Consider the following 25,657-nt stretch of genomic DNA (forward strand, 5'->3'; position numbering starts at 1 on the left):
AAATATTATTATTATTATTACTATTATTATTATTATTATTATTAAAAATCTTCAGGGGCCTGTAATTTATTTATTTATTTATTTTTTAGTTTTATATCACCATGTTAACATCAAAACGTTTATGATTTGATACGATTCAAGCAGCTATTATAAAGTCCATAAATAACATTTTTTACGCACCTGAGAAACATCTGCTGGCACAATCGTCCCTCACTCCCTAGAAAACTCCACATTTCTCCTGAATTTCTGACCTTCTCCATTCTTACCAAACCCTGTGTAGTGTTGAATCCTTTCTTTCTGCCTGTCTCACTCTTCATCCAGCGGTAGGCGGGCGGATAATCTTTTTTTTTTTTTTAAACTAATTTGAAAACTTCTCCAAGTTTATAATTTCTTCACTAAGTACATTTCACTAAGAAAATTACACCGTTTTACTCTCAATGCTTTACCGCTTTTATGATGCTGGCAGCCAGGTGATGTGATCTGTGGGGCTTTATATATATAGACATACCTCTAACCATACAATGATACAGAATACAAAGCCATCACAGAAGCTAAATCCTTGTGGAACTTAGTAATTATTCTCTCTCAGATCCTAACAAGGCTCTAAACGAGTTCTTTATTAAAGGGAAGTGTATCCGAAGGGCAAAACTATTAAGCCTATAGATAATAAGCTCATAGACGTTGCTGGTATTAACTGTAATAAAAAATATGTGATGAGACTAAAGCACCTAATTACCGGTGTTAACGACTTCAGCCTTTTCAGATTGGATTAGATTTCGATTGTTCTGATAGAATAAGTTACAATTCACAACACATTCATAGAATACAGTGAACCTTCTGTTTTTTTGTCTTTGTAAAGTGTTTTGCAGATCAGTAATAGTATAACACAATACTACTGCCTAGCTGATCAGCAGTGTCTGGTTTCCTTCCTTTACATCGGAAGGTTGTGAGTTCAAATCCCTCTGGACGGCCTTAACCGTCAGCCGCTCGGCTCTATAAATTAAAATCGCCTTGGTTACAGGGCAAGGCGTCTTCCAATTAACATACAGTGCCTTTACATATAAAAGTCTTGATGTCATCAAACCAAGGAATTTTATTTCTCATGATCTGGCTGTTCTTTTCATCCCGTTTACATTTACAGTGCCTTGCAAAAGTATTCATACCCACTGAACTTTTTCACATTTTGACACTTTACAACCACAAAGAAAAATGTATTTTATTGGGATTTTATGAAATAGACAGAAAGAAAGTGGGACATAATTGTGAAGTGGAATGAAAATTATAAATGGTGTCCGAATTTTTTTTTTTTTACAAATAAATATCTGAAAAGTCTGGTGTGCATTTGTATTCAGCCCCCTTTACTCTGATACCCCTAACTAAAATCCACTGAAACTAACTGCCTTCAGAAGTCACCTAATTAGTAAATAGAGTGCGCCTGTGTGTAATTTAATCTTGTTCTGTGAAGCCCTCAGAAGTGTGTTAGAGAATATTAGTGAACAAACAGCATCATGAAGACCAAAAAACACAAGACAGGTCAGGGATAAAGTTGTGGAGAAGTTTAAAGCAGGGTTAGGTTATAAATTAATATCCCAAGCCTTGAACATCTCACGGAGCACTGTACAATCCATCATCCGGAAATGGAAAGAGTATGGCACAACTGCAAGCCTACCAAGACATGGCCGTCCGCCTACACTGACAGGCCGTGCAAGGAGAGCATTAATCAGAGAAGCAGCCAAGAGGCCCATGGTAACTCTGGAAGAGCTGCAGAGATCCGCAGCTCAGGTGGGAGAATCTGTCAACAGGACAACTATTAGTTCTGCACTCCACATATCTGGTCTTTATGGAAGAGTGGCAAGAAGAAAGCCATTGTTGAAAGAAAGCCATAAGAAATACCATTTGCAGTTTGTGACAAGCCATGTGGGGGACACAGCAAGCATGTGGAAGAAGGTGCTCTGGTCAGATGAGACCAAAATTGAACTTTTTGGCCAAAATTCCAAACGTTATGTGTGGCGGAAACTTAACACTGCACATCACCCTGAGCACACCATCCACACCGTGAAACATGGTGGTGGCAGCATCATGTTGTGGGGATGCTTTACTTCAGCAGGGACAGGGAAGCTGGTCAGAGTTGATGGGAAGATGGATGGAGCCAAATACAGGCCAATCTTAGATAAAAACCTGTTAGAGTCTGCAAAAGACTTGAGACTCGGGCAGAGGTTCAGCTTCCAGCAAGACAATGACCCTAAACATACAGCCATAGCTACGATGGAGTGGTTTAGATCAAAGCATATTCATGTGTTAGAATGGCCCAGTCAAAGTCCAAACCTAAATCCTATTGAGAGTCTGTGGTGAGATGTGAAAATCGCTGTTCACGGACGCTCGCCATCCAATCTGACTGAGCTTGAGCTATTTTGCCAAAAAGAATGGGCAAAAATTTCACTCTCTAGATGTGCAAAGCTGGCAGAGACATACCCCAAAAGACTTGCAGCTGTAATTGCAGCGAAAGGTTGTTCTATAAAGTATTGACTCAGTGGGGTATTTATTTGTAAAAAGAATTTGGACACCATTTATCATTTTCCTTCCACTTCACAATTATGTGCTACTATGTGTTGGTCTATCATAAAATCCTAATAAAATACATTTTTGTTTGTGGTTGTAACGTGTCAAAATGTGAAAAGGTTCAGTGGGTATGAATACATTTGCAAGGCACTGTACGTTAATTGGAAGACGCCTTGCCCTGTAACCAAGGCGACTTTAATCTATACTGCCGAGCAGCTGACGGTTAAGGCGGAACCGGAGGGATTTGAACTCACAACCTGCCGATCAGCAGTCCAACATCTTAATCACTGAGCTTCCATTTCCTTTTATTGTGAAGTGTACCTCACTCCCTCTGATCTACCAGCACTGCTCGACTGCTCCCATCATCTCAGGGAAAGAGGAAGGTATACAGCAAGACTTTTCTGTTCTGGGACCGAGGTGCTGGAATGAACTTCGCCTAGATGTCCGAACAGCTGAGTCACTGGCTGTCTTTATACGACGGGTGAAGACCTACAGTATCACTTCCTGACACACTTAAACTAGCGAGTTTTAGGTTGATGGTGTCCTAAGTCTATAACCTAGAGAACCAGTGTTAATGTCTTCATCAATAGAGACTTAAAAGCACTTTTGTATGTTGACCTGCAGAAGGGTGTCCAAAGTTCTCGCATACCACCCCGCTGCTGCGATCCCTCCATGGCTTCCGGTAGCTGCACGCATCAGATTCAAAACACTGATGCTGGCCTACAAAGCCAAAAATGGACCAGCTCCCTCTTACCTCAAATCCCTTATCACTCCTCGCACTGCACCCCACACCCTCCGATCTACCAGCACTGCTCGACTGGTTCCACCATCTCTCAGGGTAAGGTCCGGACAGCCGAGTCACTGGCTATTTTCAAGCGGCGGTTGAAGACCTACTTATTCAGGAAACACTTCAACTAGCACTTCTTTCCTTATCTTTTGCATTTAAAAACAAACAAACAAAAAAAAAACCTTTGACACTTTTTCATTGTAACTCTGAACAATGTTTTAAACTCCTGGTATCTTAAGTATGTAACTTAGTGAGCCAGCATTAATGTATTCAATGTTAGAGATTTAAGCACTTATGTACGTCGCTCTGGATAAGGGCGTCTGCCAAATGCTGTAAATGTAAATGGAAAATGTCTGCCAAATGCCATTATTAGCATACATTAGCATATGTACATACACTTGGATTTATTCTATTTCTCTTATCACATCTCATCTAGTTCTACGAAGAGTCTCTGGACCTTTCAATCTGCAGATGTTTTTATTTTCTTCTTTTTCTTTTTTTAAACCTGGATGATGGACAAGTTCTTTGAACTCACGTCTTGTTTATATACAGTTGTGTTCAAAATTATTCAACCCCCAATGCTGTAAATGGTTTTAGGGAATTTAGTGTACATTTGTAATTGTATTCAGAATGAAATCCTACAAGGACTTCTTAAAGAACCATATGCAACTAAAATGACATCAATTAGTTTTGTAATACAGTAGTAAATGTTTCTTTTGTGAATTCTTCATTGACATAATTATTCAACCCCTTAAAGACTACCACTCTGAAGAACAGAGGTTCAATGAAGTGTTTTCAATCAGGTATTGAAAACACCTGTGGATATCAGGGAGCAGCAATAAAGCCTAATAAGCACCAATTAGGCAGCTTTAAAATGACTGTGATACTCAGCTCCTTCTAGACATTTACTGGTGTGGTTACAAACATGGTGAGGTCAAGAGAATGGTCCAGGAAGACAAGAGAACCGGTGATTACTCTTCACAGGAAGGGCAATGGCTATAAGAAGATTGCAAAGATGTTAAACATACCAAGAGACACCATAGGAAGCATCATTCGCAAATTCAAGGCGAAGGGCACTGTTGAAACGCTACCTGGTCGTGGCAGAAAGAAGATGCTGACTTCGACTGCTGTGCGCTACCTGAAGCGTAGAGTGGAGAAAAGTCCCCGTGTGACTGCTGAGGAACTGAGAAAAGATTTGTCAGATGTGGGTACTGAAGTTTCTGCTCAGACAATACGGCGCACCCTGCGTAATGAAGGCCTCCATGCCAGAACTCCCAGGCGCACCCCCTTGCTGTCCCCAAAGAATAAGAAGAGTCGACTGCAGTATGCCAAAAGTCATGTGGACAAACCACAGAAGTTTTGGGATAGTGTTCTGTGGACTGATGAAACAAAATTAGAACTGTTTGGGCCCATGGATCAACGCTATGTTTGGAGGAGGAAGAACAAGAAAAGAACACCTTGCCTACTGTGAAGCATGGTGGGGGGTCAATCATGCTTTGGGGCTGTTTTGCTTCTGCAGGTACTGGGAAGCTTCAGCGTGTGCAAGGTACCATGAATTCTCTTCAGTACCAGAAGATATTGGATGACAATGTGATGCAGTCCGTCACAAACCTGAGGCTTGGAAGACGTTGGACCTTTCAACAGGACAATGATCCCAAGCATACCTCCAAGTCCACTAGAGCATGGTTGCAGATTAAAGGCTGGAACATTTTGAAGTGGCCATCGCAGTCACCAGACTTAAATCCGATTGAGAACCTCTGGTGGGACTTAAAGAAAGCAGTTGCAGTGCGCAAGCCTAAGAATGTGACTGAACTGGAGGCTTTTGCCCATGATGAATGGGCGAAAATACCCGTAGATCGCTGCAAGACACTTGTGTCAAGCTATGCTTCACGTTTAAAAGCTGTTATAACTGTAAAAGGATGTTGTACTAAGTACTAAGATTGAATGTCACTTGGGGGTTGAATAAAACTGATAATGATGTGAGCTCAGAAAAGACATTTGTGGTTATTTCATTATAAATGTTATGTTATATTTGTCTGACCTACATGTGCCTCTTTGATTTAATTGTAAGCAGGATGACTGAATGATCATAATCAATGTCAAACCGACCAAAACAATCAATTTCAGTGGGGGTTGAATAATTTTGAACACAACTGTATATATATAATTCTCTCATACACTGTGATCTATGGGGCTTTATATAAACACGCATCAAACCAGACAATACAGAATAGTTTGTAGAGCTTATTCATTATACTCACTGATCCTAACAAGGCTCTAAATGAGTTCTTTATTGAGGGAAAGTGTATTTAGAGGGTAAAACCACCATGCCTATAGATAAAAGGCTCATAGACAGTGCTGGTATTTTCCGTAAACCATACGTATGTTATACAACCAAAGCACCTATACTGTGCACTCTGTGGTTTGTTTTCTTTATGAAGTGTTTTGCATGTCAATGAGGGAGAATAAAGGATTTAATAAAGACGGAAATCTATAATAGTGTAACATGATGAAAAGCCTGAATGATCCTGAATGTAGTGTACTGTATAGTAAATTTATATTTTTTTTTACATTACTGTATAGAATCAACACGTTTCTGACTCTGCATTATGCAGTACATAGGATTTGTCCACAGATTGCACTATTCCAGGTTACAGGAACGGGATCGATGTGGATGTGATTTCACATGATGTACTTGATGTTTTGTCCAGTAGGGGGAGAAAGCAGCAGATATAAAGACTGCCCTTGTGCATCATTACTAGTGTGTGCCAAATTGAGATTTCTGTTATTTTGGGCTGTGTTTAGTTGAATGTGCACTTATTTTTTTTTTTTTTACAATTTTTCTTTTTTTTTTTCAAATCACAGCAGAAATTCCATTGCTGAATGATGTAACCTCAGCTGAATATAAAAATTACTACTCAGACCTAACAGGGTTTTTCTGAGCTCACCAGGGCTTGAAGATGTTTTTTCCTTCATCTATTAACACTTAGACATCCTGTGGCATTCACACACATCTGTGCTCCAATATTATCTAGACCATTGACTTTGTACATAAACATAAACATTTAACCTTGAAAGAAAACCTGGGATAGAAAATACACTCATACTCAACACACACACACACACACACACACACACATACTTAACACACTCTTAGACACACACACATATACACACACTCATACTCATACTCAAAGACACACACTCATACTCAACATACTTACTTAAACACGCACATACATACACATACTCAACACACTCGCAGACACACACACTCATACTCAACATACTTACTTAAACACACACATACATACACATACTCAACACACTCGCAGACACACACACTCATACTCAACATACTTAAACACACATACATACACATACTCAACACACTCGCAGACACACACTCATACTCAACATACTTACTTAAACACACACATACATACACATACTCAACACACTCGCAGACACACACATACTCATTCTCACACACACAGATATAAATAAGTTAAGTTTGGGATGTGGCAGCCTAGTGGTTAAGGTGTTGGGCTACCTATTGGAAGGTTGTGAGTTCGATTCCTACGTCCACCAAGCTGCCACTGCTGGGCACCTGAGCAAGGCCCTTAACCCTCAATTGCTCAGTTGTATAAAAATGAGATGAAAAAAAGTAAGTAATATAATGAGAGGGTATTAAAGTGTAACGGAATGAAAACATACAGAGAAATTCAAATATGTAAATATATAAAAAACACATATTGAGGTATAAAGAGAATGTTGGATAAGATTGAATCTCAAATTAAACTGAATTGTGTTCACACTGATAGAGTTGTATCTGTGTGAGCTAGATTTTTATCCATCAGATCCAACCAAGCAGAGAAAAAAATGAAACCCATTAACATTTACATTTACGGCATTTGGCAGACGCTCTTATCCAGAGCGACTTACATTTATCTTATTTATATAGCTGAGCAATTAAGGGTTAAGGGCCTTGCTCAGGGGCCCAGGAGTGACAGCTTGGTGGCCCTGGGATATAAACTCACAACCTTTTGATCAGTAGTCCAACACATTAACCACTAAGCTACCACGTCCCCACCACATTAATTGTTACACTTTAGTGCAGTGAGTCATTATTGTTTTTGTTGTTGTTGTTTATGTTTATCTGTGTATGTTTATCAGAGTGGAACATTAATTCGTTGAACACATCCATTTCTATTAGGATGCTGTAATTAATTTGCATAGGTGCCTTGGCATGTACTGTATAGGTGCGTGTTTTAAAGTTTGGATGTCTTGGATTATTTATTTTAATTGGCGGTGACAAAACACACTTTATAGCATGCTGTGAGAAGTTTGTGTATTCCATGATTCCAGGTAAAAGCTGAAATGTTTACAGTTTACAGTTCTATTTAAGCACTGAATGTATCACGGCTTTGTAATGATTTAATAAGGAAAACCGCACTTTTATTGTGACTTGCGTGTTATAATCTGGAGTCTTATAAAGAGCCATGATCTTTCATCCTCATATGGTTCGGAGGCATTTTCATTTTTATTTTTTTTACACATTCTGGCAGATGGTTTAAAAGAAAATAAGGAACTGGCTGACTGTTTTTTATTGGTTTTCCAATATAAATGTCACACTGCTGAAATTGGAGATGGAAAGTTGTGAACGTGTCGGTCTAAACGACTGCCAGTAGGATTCTTACCACATCCAGTAGATTTTTTTTGGAATGTTTATGAGCCTTTGAGTACAAACAAATTCTCAGAATCAAAGTGTCTGCTACTTGCCCCCTCTTTTATTTCTCTTTTCTTAATTTTCCAGTGACGCCAGCCAGACAGGTTAGCACAATCAGGTAATTGTGTGTGTGTGTGTGTGTGTGTGTGTGTGCAAAGCTCAGTTAGCTCTGAAGTGCTAATTACTGACGCATGGCCGTGGATGGAGCGTCACTGAAGCCGTACGTTCTGCCTAGTCCCATGTGACACCTGGCAGCAGCAGGTCTCACTGACCTCAGTCATTATCATCATCTTTTCCATCATTGTTGCCCCGAGTCACAGCTCAGTGGCAGTTTTCGCTTCCTGCACACTGTGAAATCACTGTCAGATCTGTGACTTTCTCACCTCTTTTTATACATCATCCTTTCATTGACTATATGGAGGATGGAGGATGGAGAGCAGATGTTGAACCCTGTGGTCGCTCTTATCATCTCACTGATGTGTTTATCACAAGATGCTTTATTAGACTTTCAAAAGTTCCAGAAATTGTTTTTTTTTGGCTTCTGGGAAACATGTAAATATATTCTGGAGTTTCTGAAGGGTAGCACTATATTAAAAAAGTAAGATAAGATAAACAAAATAATAACGATTTACGTTAATATATTTGGACATACTTTGATTCCAGAACAGATTTATTTATCATGTTGCCTTTTTGAGAATTTATTAATCTGTGTGAAAATCTGGGTCTCAGTACCATATAGTCACCGGTTGAAAGGGGTCAAATATACAGAAGATTTTACACAAAGCATAAGAGATCCATGAAGGAGAATTTTTTGATAGTAGTCTAATGTTTTGGGGCACGGTGGCTTAGTGGTTAGCACGTTTGCCTCACACCTCCAGGGTTGGGGGTTCGATTCCCGCCACCACCTTGTGTGTGTGGAGTTTGCATGTTCTCCCCGTGCCTCAGGGGTTTCCTCCGGGTACTCCGGTTTCCTCCATCGGTCCAAAGACATGCATGGTAGGTTGATTGGCATCTCTGGAAAATTGTCCATAGTGTGTGATTGCGTGAGTGAATGAGAGTGTGTGTGTGTGTGTGTGCCTTGCAATGGGTTGGCACTCCGTCCAGGGTGTATCCTGCCTTGATGCCTGATGACGCCTGAGATAGGTACAGGCTCCCCGTGACCCAAGGTAGTTCGGATAAGCGGTAGAAAATGAGTGAGTGAGAGAGAGAGAGTCTAATGTTTTGTTCCTAGTCATTTTTGGGTGTTTTAGCTGTGTGTTTTGGGTCATTATCCTGTTGGAGGTCCCGTGTTCCAAGCTTTTAAAATCTGTGGCAGTTGGATCAGTCCCAAGTTAAATTAGATTTTTTTTAGTTAATGCAATGCAATTTAATTCAATTAAATTTTATTTGTATCACGCTTTTAACAATGGACATTGTCTCAAAGCAGCTTTACAGAACATAAAAAAACATAATACAAAAAAGTTCATATTATATAAAAATGTATATAATACAAAAGGTCAAGATTAATATTAGACTTATATTTAAATGTGTTTGTATTTATCCTCAATGAACAAGTCTGAGGTGACTGAGGTGACTGTGGTGAGGAAAAACTCCCTTAGATGAAAGAGGAAGAAACCTTGAGAGGAACCAGACTCAAAAGTGAACCTCATCCTCATTTGGGTGACACTGGAGGATGTGATTATAAACTGTTATAAACACCAGAGTGTGTTATTATGAATAATGTCCTTTCTACAGTCAGATACAGTCTGACAATTGTGTATTGATAAGGAGGTTGTTGTCCTTAAAGACCACATGGTGTTGGCAACTTTTTCGTAATACTTGTCTGAATACTTGTCTGAATACTTAATGAGGCAGAATCGAGGCTATAATATGATCCATTAGACAGCTATTTCAGTTACATACACACTTCATGAAAATTGTATAGATATCAGTTTTGTTACATGATTTTATTAACTAACTTTGCTGTTCAGAGCCTTTCAATTGTTGGCAACTATTTGTGGCATTCAGGAGGTTTACATTAGATACCTTTTTTTTTTATTTTTATTTTTTTATTATGCAAACAGACAATTACAATATTTACAGAAGAGAAATTAGATGCAAAATACAAAGACCAACAAAACAAAACGTGTGTGTGTGTGTGTGTGTGTGTGTGTGTGTGTGTAACTGTAAGTGTAACTGGGTGTGGGAGTGGAGATATATGAATGAAGGAGCATGTAGGGAAGTTCAACAGAGATAAAATATATACGTATATATAAATCAAAGAGGAAAAAATATATATTAATTTAAATAATAATAATTATAATGACAATAATAATGATAAAGATAATAATAGTATCACACAAAACAAAAAAAACAAAAACAGAAAATAAATTTAACAAGAAAAAATAAATAAATAAATAAATAAAAATGGAAAATGGGGAATGAGGAAGGTGACAATATCAACAGTAATAATAATAATAATAATAATAATAATAATAATAATAATAGTAATGAAACACCCAATTAATAAGAAATAGTAATATAGTATTAGCAGTAGTAGTAATGATAAACATATTTACAAATATACTCATTTCATCCAGGATGAAGGGGAGGTTAAAGGATCAGGAAGAGGACAAATAGAAATAGTAGTATTAATAGCAATAATAATGCTGATACAGCCATTAATAGTAATGATAATAGTAGTACTTATAATAGCAACGATAATAATAATAATAATAATAATAATAATAATAATAATAATAATAATAATAATGGTAATATTGATACAGCTATTAATGATAAGGTATTATATAGCTGCTTCTGAAACCCCTCATGGCCATGGCATAGTATAGACCCCCGCCAGCGTCATATTACAACGGGCTATCAAGGTGAGGTGCTGCCGGGTCCAGGGTCCCAAAATCCATCCCCATCCTCAGCCGTCCCACGCATGCCACACTTACCCTGTTTGTGTGTGTTTTTCTTTTTTTTTTTTTTTTTTTTTTGAATAAATACGGCTGCTTTCATTGTTATAATCATGATATGTTTGTCAACTAGTGTATTATGTAGTGTATTACTAGTTATATGCCCAGTGCAAAGCCCAGGCCGCCATGCCCACGCCACACTTACCCTATGTGTGTGCTTTTATATATATATATATGTGTGTGTGTGTGTGTGTGTGTGTGTGTGTGTGTGTGTGTGTGTGTGTGTGTGTGTATATATATTTCAGCAAGAATCAAGGGGAAGGTGTACAGGACAGTGGTGAGACCGGCCATGCTGTATGGTTTAGAGACAGTGTCACTGAAGAAGAGACAGGAGTCAGAGCTAGATGTAGTCGAGCTGAAGATGTTGAGGTTTTCTTTGGGAGTGACAAGATTGGACAGGATTAGGAACGAGTACATCAGTGGGACAGCCCATGTTGGACGTTTGGGGGACAAAGTTAGGGAGGACAGATTAAGATGGTTTGGACATGCCCTTATCTACCCATGTGCGTAGGTTGAGTGGCTTCTTATTAACTATAAAATCTGGGTTATTCCAGATCGGGGCGTATTTAGATGATGCAAGAGGGGTGTTTGTGGTTTGATGAAATTTCCACCAGGCTGTCAGAGCTGTGGTTATTGTTGGTGATTTAAAAGTGATGCTTTTTGATTGTCTGACTATAGAAAGGTAATTCTGAAATGTTCATCTCTTTACAAATTGACTGTTCAACATCTAGCCATGTGCTTTCTGATGGGTTAGGATGAATCCATTTCTATATCGTCGCTGTCAGACGGAATCCTCATATCTCCAAAACCGTTATTTTTCAGGAAATAAAAAAAACGCCGTACCTTATCTGCAGTGCACAGGGTTTAGTCCGCGTTGCAGTGGATTGTGTTGTGCTAAATTCCTGTCCTCAGACGAGCACCAGAACTAGCGGGGGTCAAGATTTTGTTTTCTTTGAGCCCAGTGTTTTGAAGACATTTACCTCAGAAGACGTGTTGATTCGTTGCGACTCTTATTAAGGAGAAATATGCCGCGAATCTCTCCCGTGGAGTGAGGAAGAGGTGGACAGTTGAAGTGTCCAATGGAGTTATGAGATTTGCGCTCAAGCTATTTTCAAGACTTTAGATTGGTTAATAACTTGTAAAAATAACAGACCCACGTGGGGACTGACCAATAACATTGATATGTGAAAAAATATGAAATTGACCAAATTTGGACATACGAGGTTTCCGCCCGACAGCGACGATATGTTTTGGAGCTGATTGGCCAAAAAGTAGTGGTAGAAATGTGGTGCTTCCAGTCCTCCTTGTGTTTTTGGTTTCTATAGTGTAGTCAATTTAATTCTTGGAGTCTTATTTTTCCAATAGAATTTAGTGACGATTGAATCTAGTGATTTAAACCAGGTGAGGGTGGGTAGTGCTGGAGTCATTGTAAATAAATAGTTTAATTTAGGGAGTATAGTCATTTTAATTACTGATATTCTGCCCATAATGGATAGTGTTAAATTCATCCAGCGATGAAGGTCATCATTTATCGTTTTAAGTAATGGAGTAAAGTTGAGTCCAAACAGCTCTGACAGCCTGGGGGAAATTTATGCTCAAGTATGTGATATAGTTGGTGCACAAAGGAATAGGTGATGTCTGGGATGTCACATCCAAGCTGTTGGAATGTAATGAAAGTATGGCTGATTTACTCCAGTTGATCGAGTATTCAGAGATATTTGAGAATGAATCAATGAGTTTAATCGTTTCTTGTAATGATGATGAGGGGTCTTGTAAATATAGTAATACTGTATATCATCAGCGTAAAGACTAATTTTGTGGTGCATGTTTAGTGTTTGAATTCCTTTAAGGTAGCTGTTTTGACGGATAGCTGCTGCTAATGGCTCAATGAAAATGGTAAATAATGAAGGGGAGAGTGGGCATCCTTGTCTAGTCCCCCGTTGCAGCGTGAAGATATGTGATGTTAGTCCAATGGTAATGACAGTGGCTGAAGGTGATGTATACAGAATTTTGATCCAATTAATGAATGACTCCCCAAAACCAAACCTCTCTATTGTGGAAAACAGGAATTTCCAATTGCTATCAAAAGCTTTTTCAGTGTCGAGAGTAACTATGATGGTTTTGTTTTTTTGAGTTGATGAATAATGCATCAAGTTAAAATGTCTGCATGTGTTGTTGGATGAAAGTCTACCTTTGATGAAACCGGTTTGATCTGGATGGATTATAGATGGTGTGACTTTTTCTATTCTATGAGCTAGTGCTTTGGCGATGATTTTAATGTCTACATTGATTAGGGAAATGGGACGGTAACTTGATGGTAATGTTGGGTCTTTATTTGGTTTAAGAAGAAGTGAAATTGTGTCTGTGTTCATACAATCTGGGAGTTTTGTTTTGATTCAGTAATCATACGGATAAAAAGTGGTGATAAAATGGACCAAAAGTGTTTGTAGAACTCAGCAGGGAATCCATCGGGGCCTGGTGCTTTGTTGTTTGGCATGAGTTTGAGGGCATTAAAAAGTTCATATTCTGATAAGGGAGATTCAAGAGTATGTATTTGATGTTTACTGAGTTGAGGTTGGTTGATATTGTTGAGGAATGAGTCAATGTCTTTCTGATCTGGGTCTATTTGGAGGAATATAATTCACTATAAAAATTTTGAAAGATTTGATTTATTTCTTCTGGTGAGTTGGTGGATTTCCCTGCTGTGTCTACAATCACTGGTATTGTAGCTTTTTCCTTATTTTGTTTGATTTGATTTGCCAAATATTTACCAGATTTGTTATTATGATGGAAGTTTTCTTGTCGTAGCCTAGGAATTAGGAATTGTGTATGTTTATTGATTAATTCGTTCAATTTGAGTTTATAATTTCTTAATGAATCCTGTGTTTCTTCTGTTGGGTTATTTATGTTAATGTCTTCTAGTTGTTTAATTTTTTGTTCCAATTCTACTTGTTCATCCTTTTCTTTCCTTTTTTTGTAAACTGAGAATGAAATTATTTTTCCTCTTAGTACTGCTTTTCCTGTTTCCCACAGAAGAGATGGAGATGTTTTTCTCGGGGAGTCATTCATCTCTAGAAAGCATGCTCACTCTCTTTTGAAATAGCTGTCAAAATCATGATCTTTCAGAAGGGATATGTTAAATCGCCATCTGGTAGTGGGTTTATGTTGACTAGTTGTGTTCCATTTTAATGTTACCGGGGCATGATCACTGATGGCTATTGGATGAATATTTGATTCAGAAATATTTGATTCATTCATTCATTCATCTTCTACCGCTTATCCGAACTACCTCGGGTCACAGGGAGCCTGTGCCTATCTCAGGCGTCGTCGGGCATCAAGGCAGGATACACCCTGGACGGAGTGCCAACCCATCGCAGGGCACACACACACACACACATTCACTCACGCAATCACACATTTTCCAGAGAATTTTCCAGAGATGCCAATCAACCTACCATGCGTGTCTTTGGACCGGGGGAGGAAACCGGAGTACCCGGAGGAAACCCCCGAGGCACGGGGAGAACATGCAAACTCCACACACACAAGGTGGAGGCGGGAATCGAACCCCGACCCTGGAGGTGTGAGGCGAACGTGCTAACCACTAAGCCACCGTGCCCCCCCTCAGAAATATTTGATATGATAGAATTACTGGTAAGAAAGAAGTCAATGCGGGAATATGAGTGGTGTACTGGTGAGAAAAATGAGTATTCTTTACTGTTGCTGTAGACGCCAACTATCGCCAAGACCAAAATCACTCATGAACTGTTTTATGGTTTCTGCAGATTTCCAAATGCGTTTATTGCCTAAACTAAACATCTATCTATTGTTGGATCTAGAACTGTATTGAAATCACCTGCAATTATAACTGGACAATTAGAAAAATTTGAAATTGAAGAGAAAAAGGTCTGGAAAAAGGATGGGTCATCTGTGTTTGGGCCATACAAGTTATACAATTGTGACCGGGCTATTATTAATGGAGATGTTTATAATAATGAAACGTCCTTCAGGGTCTGTAATAGTGGTGTTATAAACAAAAGAGATTTTTTTTATTTATTAGAATACATACTCCTCTTTGTTTTGTGTTGTAGTGAGCCGAGAATAAATGACTGTAATTTGATGATTTCATTTTGTTATAATCTGATTCTGATAGATGTGTTTCTTGCAGAAGACATACTGTATGTTGGCTTGTAATTTATTTAAATGATTAAAAACTTTGACCTTCTTTGTCTGAGAACCAAATCCACGAACGTTCCAGGTTACAAAAGTGATAGATGACATGTTTTAGTGATTATGGCAGTTATTGACTCAGGAATGAAAGTGAAGTGTTCAGAAAAGCCAGGGAGTAATGTCCTTATCGCGATATACAGTAGTTGTCCATCTATGTATAATTTGTCCACTGTAATATCTGCCTTTTTTCGTTCATTTATTTTCTGTTTTCGGATTGGGAAGAGTTGTTTCCGGCGTTCGAGAATGACCTTTGGATATTGATCATTGAGTCCATAGTTTGTGCCTTTGAGTTGTCTGCCTTGCCTCTGAACCAGTTCTTTGTGTTTATAGTGTTCGAATTTTGCGCTGATCGCTCGTGGTCGGTTGTTATTGTTTTTAGATCTAATACGGTGAACTCGGTGAAAGTTGATGCTCTGTACTGTTTCCGCCGGTAATTTGAGTTGTTTTATCATGAAATCCTTGACTGATTTTTCGGGGTCGTCTGGAGTTTGTTTTTCCGGGATGCCTGTAAAAACTAAATTGTCCCTCATGCTGCGCGATTGCAAGTCCAAAATGTTTTCTTTCATGGTTTTGTTTTCAGCGACAACAGAAGTGAGTTGAATGGTACAGTAAGTGCTTGTACGGAGTCCTTTAAAAAGTTATTTTCTTTAGTGAGAGTGTCTATCTGTTCTTGGCTGAATTCTAAGCTGTACTGCAATTCCTGGAATTCCTTGTGTATGACGTCTATAAGTGCAATCCTGGTATCAAGTCCGGTGAGTTTCTTTTGGATTGATAGCAAAATGTCGCTTACCTCAGTGCAGCACGGCGGTTTGGGTGATGTGGACGGTGTTGTAGTTGGGCTGAAAGGTGAATCGGGACGAGGTCTCTTGGAGTTTGGAGTGGGGTTACCTTTACTTTTTTTGTTGTGATCTGGTTTGTCCCTGTTCATGGTGCAGCAGAGTGTGTTGTAGTGCGCGTCGATATATTCTTCGAGCTGATCCAGGTTGTATAATATTATAATCCGGTTTTGAAACGGAAAGAAAAAAGAATGAAATGAGAGAAGTGTGGAAGGGGGAAAAAACGAGAGAGAGAGAAAAAAAAAACAACAAAACAAAATGTTGTAGGTATGTTTTAGGTATTTCAGCTGGAGTTGTTTACAATCTAGCAGACTGGAGCCGCCATCTTGAATGTATATATATATATATATATACACATTAGATACCTTTAAGATAATTAGGTATCTGGGATAAGGATGTCAACTACACATATATTTTGATGCAAATTATGTGGAAATCAGTAGTTAATAAGTCTAAAAGCTTTATTAGGTCATCTGCATAGAATCTGTAAATATATTAATCATGACCTATGAAACAAACTTTTATTATAGATGTCCAACTTTATTTCCTGTTTATTTATTCATTTTTTTAAATCTTGCCCAGTTGTTACAGCCATAAATTTTGCATTAGATCGGTTTTAGATGATTAGACAGTTATTTTAATTGCACACACATTCTAAAGCCAATTTCAAGGAAATCATTTGTTTTCTAATAATAACTTGAAAGAACACTATCCAAAAAAAATCCATAAACTATATTAGGTCAACTGTCAGTCAAGTCAAGTCAAGTCAAGAAGCTTTTCAGCTAGCTGTTTCTCCAGGACCATAGTGCTACTGTACATAAAACTACACAGAGCTAAAGACTTATAGTAAGTTAGTCCCGTAAAATAAAGTGTATCTGTGCAGCCTAGTGCAAACTGTGGGAGACTAAAGACATTACAGGACAAATACACAAAGTAGCGCCAACCCGTGTGTATTCTGTACACTGGATGGGGTGTATTGAAATGTGGTGTGCAAAACAGTAAGTGAGTGAAAGTGCAAGTGTGTGTGTGTGTTCAGTAACAGTTCAGTTCTGGTTGTTGAGGAGTTTGATATTTGGGGTGTATTAACCATAATCTATTAAGAATTCTATAAAAATAAAAAATGATATTATCGGTTTCTTAACTTTCTTTCCTATCCAGAGCCTTCCAGCCATCCTGCTGCTTCACACGCTGTCTGAAAACGAGGGAGATTGGAGCATTCTTCCCCTGTTGCCTTAGTAAGTACATTCGCCCCATCTGTGCTCATTTGACCATTACACACAAATACACACACATACACACTTATATTCACAGCGGAGCAGATGCAAATCATATTAAAATCAAATTAAAATACACTGAAATGGATCCAACTGACTCCATCTGCTGCAATGGATCTTTTACAGCTCAAAGGAATAAAAATTGTATAGATTTATTTCCATCAGCACCACATTATTTGTTAATAATGATACTCAGGAGAAATCGAACGTCATCTGAAAGCAACGAAAACGCTCAGCACACTGACCGAATATGATGAATATATGTTGTTGTTTTTTTTTTGTTTTTTTAGCCTTTCTTCTCACTTTGGAAAAAACTCCTCATGGGTTTTGTTTCTTGAAGAGGAAACAAACGTAAACCTTGGGAAACTTCACAACATCCTCAAAAAGTTTGAGCGCAGAAATGTAAGTGCACCATTTTTTAAATTTAAATGTGGAGTCTTGGGAGGAAGGAGGGTTTAGTGGTTAACACGTTTTCCTCGCACCTTATTGGTTGTGGGTTCGATTCTCTCCTGTTTGCATTGTGCTCAGTGTCCGATAAGAGCTATAGACCATGGAAGGTATCATGATTAGTATCATGAGTAAGTGGAAGTTAACCAAATTCCTCCTCCTGAGCTTGTAAGCAATGTATTCAGCTTTTGTTTTGAGTTCATGTTATGTAGCTATGTTTATGTCAAAAAAAAAATTAATTAATTAAAATAAATAAATTAATTAATAAATAATTAATTCCTATCAGGGGGCACGGTGGCTTAGTGGTTAGCACGTTCGCCTCACACCTCCAGGGTTCTGGGTTCGATTCCCGCCTCCGCCTTGTGTGTGTGGAGTTTGCATGTTCTCCCCGTGCCTCGGGGGTTTCCTCCGGGTACTCCGGTTTCCTCCCCCGGTCCAAAGACATGCATGGTAGGTTGATTGGCATCTCTGGAAAATTGTCCGTAGTGTGTGTGAGTGAATGAGAGAGTGTGAGTGTGCCCTGCGATGGGTTGGCACTCCGTCCAGGGTGTATCCTGCCTTGATGCCCGATGACGCCTGAGATAGGCACAGGCTCCCCGTGACCCGAGGTAGTTCGGATAAGCGGTAGAAAATGAATGAATGAATAATTCCTATCATAAAAGAAATCATTAGTTTGTTTCTGTGAGTTTGTTTTTTTATGAGTTTTGTGGTTGTCACTTATATAAACACTCTATGTCATGAAATTGCTGTTCATTTCATAGGCAATTGCCATCTTTCGCATGAAGACAATATTACGAAGTAATATTTTTTTTTTTTGGTTTGTACACAAATCTTTTCACACAAGTTTGCACACAACTTGAGGCTCAACATTTGCAAACTGACATAAAGGGAATGTGGATCGTGTATAAAATAATAAACGGAAAGGATGTGATACTGTTGGCAGTTAGACGGTTGAAACGATGGGCTTGTTAATAAAGTTTCTGATTGTTTATAAGGAGATGAAAGTGAATGATGTGTGTTGAGTGTAAAGCTTTCAAGGCTGACCTATGAGTAGGAGTTATATGACAGGCATGATTGTCACACATCAACATTCTGCCTATTAACTGGTAAAAAATGCTGAAAATACTCTGTTTTGCTTGAGAAGTTCTGTAAACACTGGCACAAAGCAGATTGACAGGCATTCAGGTCCCGAACAACGAGCAAACAGGGAGTCATAGAGGAAAAAATATCCGTCAATAACAATTTTTTTATAAATTTTATACAGAGTCGAAATCCCTTTATGTCTCCTTTTGGCACTGAAGAAAATACAATGACTGAGATTGTTTCTTTAATATACACTCGATACAGATAGCTGTAGTATATAGTAATAAAAAAAATATTTAAAGGAAGTTTAGTACATGTGGATTTTTTAAAGACTAAAAAGTAATGAAAAGGATTTGAAAGCAGTTAATATAATAATATTTTTTATGAAGGTTAGAGTGGGGAACAGTATTAAAATTCACAGTTTACAGAGAATAGAAGCCTTTATTAGCAAAATTTCAGGTGTGAAATGTCATAAAAGGAAACAATTTCCTTCTTGGGAAGTTTAAGCCACTCACACACTCGAGGTCTTCCTGCAGGTGCCATTTTATTTCTGGTGCCAGTCAGCGATCAAAACAAAAGTCTTACAAAATAAGGTTGTCTCTAGTACAATGAAGCTATTTTATCTCATTCTTTTATCTCTTGAGAAGATCGACAAGTGAAATGTGGTGAGGATATTTGAAATTAAATGCACACTGAATTTAATTTGAAATGAATCAGTGATATTTTTATAAGCGTATCACTATAAGATTCCTGGTCATTTCTTCCTGTATATGCTTTGTTCATGTTAACATATCGTACTTACCAGCCACTTTATTATCAGCTTGTTGCCTGAATGGGGAAAATGCAGTCTCGGTGACTCTGTGACGTGTTTGTCAGTGCTAGATGGGCTGGTTTAAATATTTTATAAACGTCTGCAATGAAGCATCTGAATGAATTTTATAAAGCGTCTGCAGATGAAGATCTGTCTAGCCCCAAGTCTAGCTTCATATACCTAAGCTTCATTTACAGAACATGACTGATGCTCTTATCTAGAATGACTTGCATTTATACAGCTAAGCAAATGAGGGCTCAGGGGACCAGCGGTGCCAGCTTGGTGGCCCTGGGATTTGAACTCCCGACCTTCTGATAAGTAGTCCAACACTTTAACCACTAGGCTACCACATCCCCTTCAGAATAACAAGGTGACTTGAGTTCCTATTAAAGTGGCCATGCTGTTATTAAAGATGTTCTCACAACAGCTTTGTCAGTACTCAGAAATTATGTTTAAAAATATTCTAATTACTGTGTCTCATATTACTGTCTGAGTCTGTTTTCTTCTCCAGTATTCTGTTACATTGCTAATCTAAGATACTGTAAGAATTACTCTCACTGCTCCCTGTTTTTTGTGCCATCAGGAGTGGTTTCTTGGTAAGTCGCTTCACGATGACGAATCTACCATCATCCACCATTACGCCTTTGCAGAGAACCCGTCTGCCTTTAAATACCCGGACTTCAGTGCAGGATGGGCTCTGAGCATGCCACTCGTCAACAGGTCAGAGTAGATCTCTCACTTTTCTGCTCAGCTAATAATGTGAATGCCATGACATTATGAAGCAAAGTCTCTCTCACACATACTCACACAACACTACACACACATACACAGATAGGAAGTGATAGATGGGACGTGAAATTGTTCAGGCTGTTCTTGCGCCGCAATTTTTAAAACTTTCTAAAATTCAGAAAGGCTTTTATATGTCTAGACAAATACTGGCCCGCAAGACATCATTGTAGTTTCCATAATGTGTTGTTTTTACCAGAAATTGTATAATAGACAGAAATAAATGCGTATCCAAAGGATGAGACTAATACTGGCTAACTCTATATAGTAATGTATGGTTAATAGAAGACCTCATGTCTCACCTTTGTCTCCAAATAACACTTGTCAGAACTGGGAACTTTTATAAGCAGCCAGGATCCAGTGATCCAGCCAGACATGGAACAAAGAAGGACAGATCAAATTACTTTCTTCTCAACTACAAACCACTGATAGTATATCGTATCCGGAATGAACTTCGAAGCTCAACTTTTTATATGTTCCTAGGAGATGAATGTTTTCGAAGGATGTAGTGTCTAAAGAACAAGCAAAAGAAGCACGGGACATGCTTGGAACATCCTACCTGCTGATTTCCCACGAACTTTTGAAATTGGTGCACAATTTACATTTACAGCATTTGGCCTTATCCAGAACGACTTACATTTAGCTCATTGATGAGATAATTGAGGGTTAAGGGCCTTGCTCTGGGGCCAAGGAGTGGCAGCTTTTGCCCCTTTTCCACCGAGGCAGTTTGAGTGCTGGTTCGGAGCCAGAGCCTAATTTAGAACCAGTTCTTTCTTTTTCGACAGCCAAAGCCCCGGCTCTGAACCAGGAAAAGTGGTTCTTAAGTAGCACCAAAACGTTGCTGGTCTACACTTAAGAACCGCTTCTGTTAGCACATTTGATAATGTACCTTAAGTATACTAATGTTTAATACACTTTTACTTTACCGCAATATGATACATTATCAGCACACATGATAGTAAGTAGCTACATGCTAAGGCTAACTTTTTTCTGTGTTAATGATAAAATAATGTTATGTACTTTCTCGATAACAACCTCCGTTTATACAGATTACATGGAGCTGCACGTACACGTTGGATTCGCCGCTTTTGGGTGTTAATGTAGGTTCACAAAGCCATGAGCATTAACAGTAAAGCAACATCCACCATTGTTGATGTGTTTGTGTTTGCCGCTGCTCCGCTAAAGTTGCTGGGACACGTGACACGTATACAGTGACGTCAGACTCGGCTCTGTATGATGGCTCTCTAGCCGGTGGAAAGGCAAACCTGTTCTTAGAAGGTTCGCCAGTGGAACCAAGTTTGAGCCAGCACCAGTGCTAGCTCTGAACCAGCACCCGGTTCTCTTTGGTGGAAAAGGGGCATTTTTGTACATGTGTGTCTATTAACGTGACCAGTAGTTCAGCAACTTAACCACTGAGCTATACATGATAAATTTTATGTACGATAGATTTTGTACTACTGGAACACACATGACAAACCTCACACAAATGACAAATTTCACTTATAGACCAGTAAACATATATATAGAAACTATATTATATATTATAATTCTATTATAGAAACTCATCAATCTGTGCACAAGTCTGTTATCACTGAAGATTTAAATAAAACTTTTTAAATAGGATTTGCGGGGGGCACGGTGGCTTAGTGGTTAGCACGTTCGCCTCACACCTCCAGGGTCGGGGTTCAATTCCCGCCTCCACCTTGTGTGTGTGGAGTTTGCATGTTCTCCCCGTGCCTCGGGGGTTTCCTCCGGGTACTCCGGTTTCCTCCCCCGGTCCAAAGACATGCATGGTAGGTTGATTTGTATCTCTGGAAAATTGTCCCTGGTGTGTGATTGCGTGAGTGAATGAGAGTGTGTGTGTGCCCTGCGATGGGTTGGCACTCCGTCCAGGGTGTATCCTGCCTTGATGCCCGATGACGCCTGAGGCACAGGCTCCCCATGACCCGAGGTAGTTCGGATAAGCGGTAGAAGATGAATGAATGAATGAAATAGGATTTGCTAATGTCAGCAGAGATAGAATGAGAAAGTGGAAGGTCAAAATCTATATCAAATAATATCAAGAGTAATATCAAGAGGACAAGTATATTAAACTGTTCAGGTTGGTTGAGTTCAATTTAACCCATTCTCAGTGACTGCAGAGATATTATGTGGACATGCCAAGTACCATTTTTATAAGCTTATGTTCGTGGAGATGCAAGACTGTCCATGGTGTTGAGAAAGGCATCATCTGTAAAAGCACTGAACAGAAAAAGTTTAAGTGACGAAAAGAACTAGTGAGTTCTTTTCGTCAGAGGTTAGCTATCTGTATCAAGTGTAAGGAATGTCAAATCAACATGATTGCCTTTCAATCTTGCCGCATTAATCATTTCCTTCTAGACTGCATTTGATTCCTACTAGGGAGCATTTTGTTCTTTTCAGAAAGTATTATGATTCAATTTTAATGACATTAGTGTATATTCACCACCAGCCCAGTATTCTGTGGATAAAGTTTGGATTAATTGCCACCCAAAGTGGTTAAAGGTGCTGATTGAATGCACACATGAATGACTGATCAATCGAATGATCCCAAACACATTTCAAATCTCTCAACAGAGATACAAATCTCTGTTTCCCACCATAGATTCCAGTTTGTCCTGGGGGATCTTCAGACATTTAGAAAAAATAATGTTTCCAGGAGGTCCAGGGAATCCAACCAATGAGACCAACCTTATACCAGATTAACTGTCTAAAAGTGGTGTATTAGAGCAGGGAAAGCTAAAATGTGTTCAGCAGGGCTGTGAAATTCAGCATGAATGGATTGTATATGGTAAAGTATTAGGTGGTCATTCTGATTAACAATTGCTTTATGTTGTCCTTTTTTAGCAGTTGTCTTGTAAGTTGCTGTCCATGGTTCTGAAGGCTTTTCTGGAGTCTAATTCTCATCTAAATCTCTTTTATTCATCGTTCAAACACAGTTTTGTGCATAACCTTTGCATACACACAGAATGTGATTTGTCTTGTGATTTTCTTGTATGTGAGGATGTGCATATATTTACACACACTCCTGATGAGGCGTATTCAGAAACCCCTAGTGACAGAGAAGTGTAATTGTGAGTAAACTGATTATGAGGAGCCCTTAACATAGTTATTGACATTCATGTCAGCATCATCGACAGAGTCATTACTGACTGAAGTATTCACACTGGTGACACAGGCAAAATATGAGTGTGAGATGAGAGCGATGAGTTGATTACTGCTGATTGTGTTTGCTTAGTGCAGTTTTAGTTGAGCTCTTTGGAAACGTGTCCAGAAATTGGAAACTTTTCCTTCCAACTATGAGCCAAACAATGGCACAAATGATGTGTGTTTATTTTGCTCATGTCTCAGTGGTAGCTCAGTGGTTAAGCCATTGTACTGTTCAGCGGAAGGTCAAAAGTTCAAATACCACCACTGCCTAGTTGCCACTGCTGGGCTCTTGAGCAAGGCCCTTAAAATCTTAACGGTCTGATTGTGTCTTTCTGGTTTAAGATGCCTGTCAAATACCATAAATGTAAAATTAAATAAGTAATTTTTCTAATGTAAGTGGACCAAAAAACTGCGTACAGTATTTTTGCATTTATTTCTTTGAAACAAACCACTCTTGAAAGTGTTTTTATTCCTATTCTAACAGTTTTTATATTTAATTAACAGTCCAATTAATCTTCTTAGACATTCGGTCTCTAACAACACAGTGCCACTACAAGGCTGTTGGGGGTGTTGACAAATTGGGGGTGTTTCTTTATGTAAATTAGCACAAGCACATTACTCTATAATATGCGGGGTTTATCATTGTCTGTTGCCGGTTACAGACAGGACATTAATTAAAAGGTAATTTCCTTCCATGTAGATATTGATCTACGCACACTTTGATAAATGAAAGCCCTGGAGTTTTAGGATTAGTAATGCCACTCTATATTACATGCTGCCAGGCTTTCAGTGGAGTGACTTTTTTTTATCAGTGTCGAAAAAACAAAGGCAAAAATCACAAATTAAACTGATAAGTATAATGAGTTGTCAATTATAATCTACAGCTCACAACATATGGTGTAATTGATTGATTCCAGATGTATGCTTAATTAGGTGCTCGAAAAACTAATGGACTCGAATGGATTTTTCATTTCAGGCTGTCCAATAAGGTACAAGAACAGCCTCTGAAGTCAGACTTCACCATAGATCTCAAACATGAGGTGAGATAAACTGTTGTATCGATTTTCCACACTAATCCCATTTTTTATTAAGACTTCAATCATGAAGATCATAAATTTTATATTTTATTTTCTCCTTTAAATCCTTTTTGCTGACTGCTGACATTTTTTTCTGTACTTGCAATCACTCTGATCTCTCATGTTCTTTTTTGTACGGCTTTCCATCCGGGCAGCTCTCCAATTTGAAATAGTCATGCTGCAGAGTCAAGGACCTTTTCAGATCGTCAATGTCACTCTGTCTCTCTTCCCATCTCTCTCTTCACTCACTCCTTTCTTACGCCTTCAGAGCTGAATATGTCTCCTGAAAGTTTTTTTCTTCTTCTCCCTATCACTGCACATCTTTAGTCCTCTGTTCCTTAAATTAAATCACCTTAATAATACCTCTATCTAAGCCTTTTTTTCCCCCTTTCTTTCATATCTTTGGTGTCGGTAGTCTTGCATTTGGTACACAGGGTCTGACTTTTTTTTTGGTGCCTCTGGGTTTACTATGAAAGTCATATTTTCTTGCCTATGAAGGTACATGAAACGTCCTGAACCGTCTGAAGGCGATTCCATTAGTTCCAACCAATCGTGTGAAAGTAAGGTGTTAGAATATGTCTAGAATATAAATGCTGTTTGGATGTTATTAATGTAGCCAGCAATATCTTAGCTTCCAGCTTTAGGATTTGTACATTTGACTCTTCGAAACTGTACATAAATGGATTTGTATTTGAAGTTATTTAAGAAGTTGAAGCATTGTAATGCCTCAGTGAATCTTCAAGACATTTCTTCACTCACCTGAGGTTTTACATCAGTTGTTTTGAAAGGTGAAAAATTCCTTGTCTTTGAAGGATGTAGCATTGGAATGTGGAGGTTTTTCCTCAGAAAGTCTCAAAGATCTTCCCAATCTGGAAAAAAAATCCCATATCTCATAGAAGTTATTTAATTCCAAA

At 38.6% G+C, this 25,657-nt stretch overlaps 1 protein-coding gene across 1 annotated transcript in view; it reads left to right on the forward strand.

The window, feature by feature from the left end:
- Positions 1-25,657, forward strand: part of b3glcta (beta 3-glucosyltransferase a) — a 158,675-nt gene that overhangs the window by 83,231 nt on the left and 49,787 nt on the right. The window contains exons 5-8 of the mRNA XM_060888076.1: positions 17,257-17,333; positions 17,663-17,774; positions 20,297-20,433; positions 24,644-24,707. Coding sequence (XP_060744059.1) covers positions 17,257-17,333; positions 17,663-17,774; positions 20,297-20,433; positions 24,644-24,707 — 390 coding nt within the window. The remainder of the gene's footprint in view (positions 1-17,256; positions 17,334-17,662; positions 17,775-20,296; positions 20,434-24,643; positions 24,708-25,657) is intronic.

Source organism: Tachysurus vachellii, chromosome 15 (genome assembly GCF_030014155.1).
Source record: "Tachysurus vachellii isolate PV-2020 chromosome 15, HZAU_Pvac_v1, whole genome shotgun sequence".
In the NCBI taxonomy this organism is placed as follows: domain Eukaryota; kingdom Metazoa; phylum Chordata; class Actinopteri; order Siluriformes; family Bagridae; genus Tachysurus; species Tachysurus vachellii.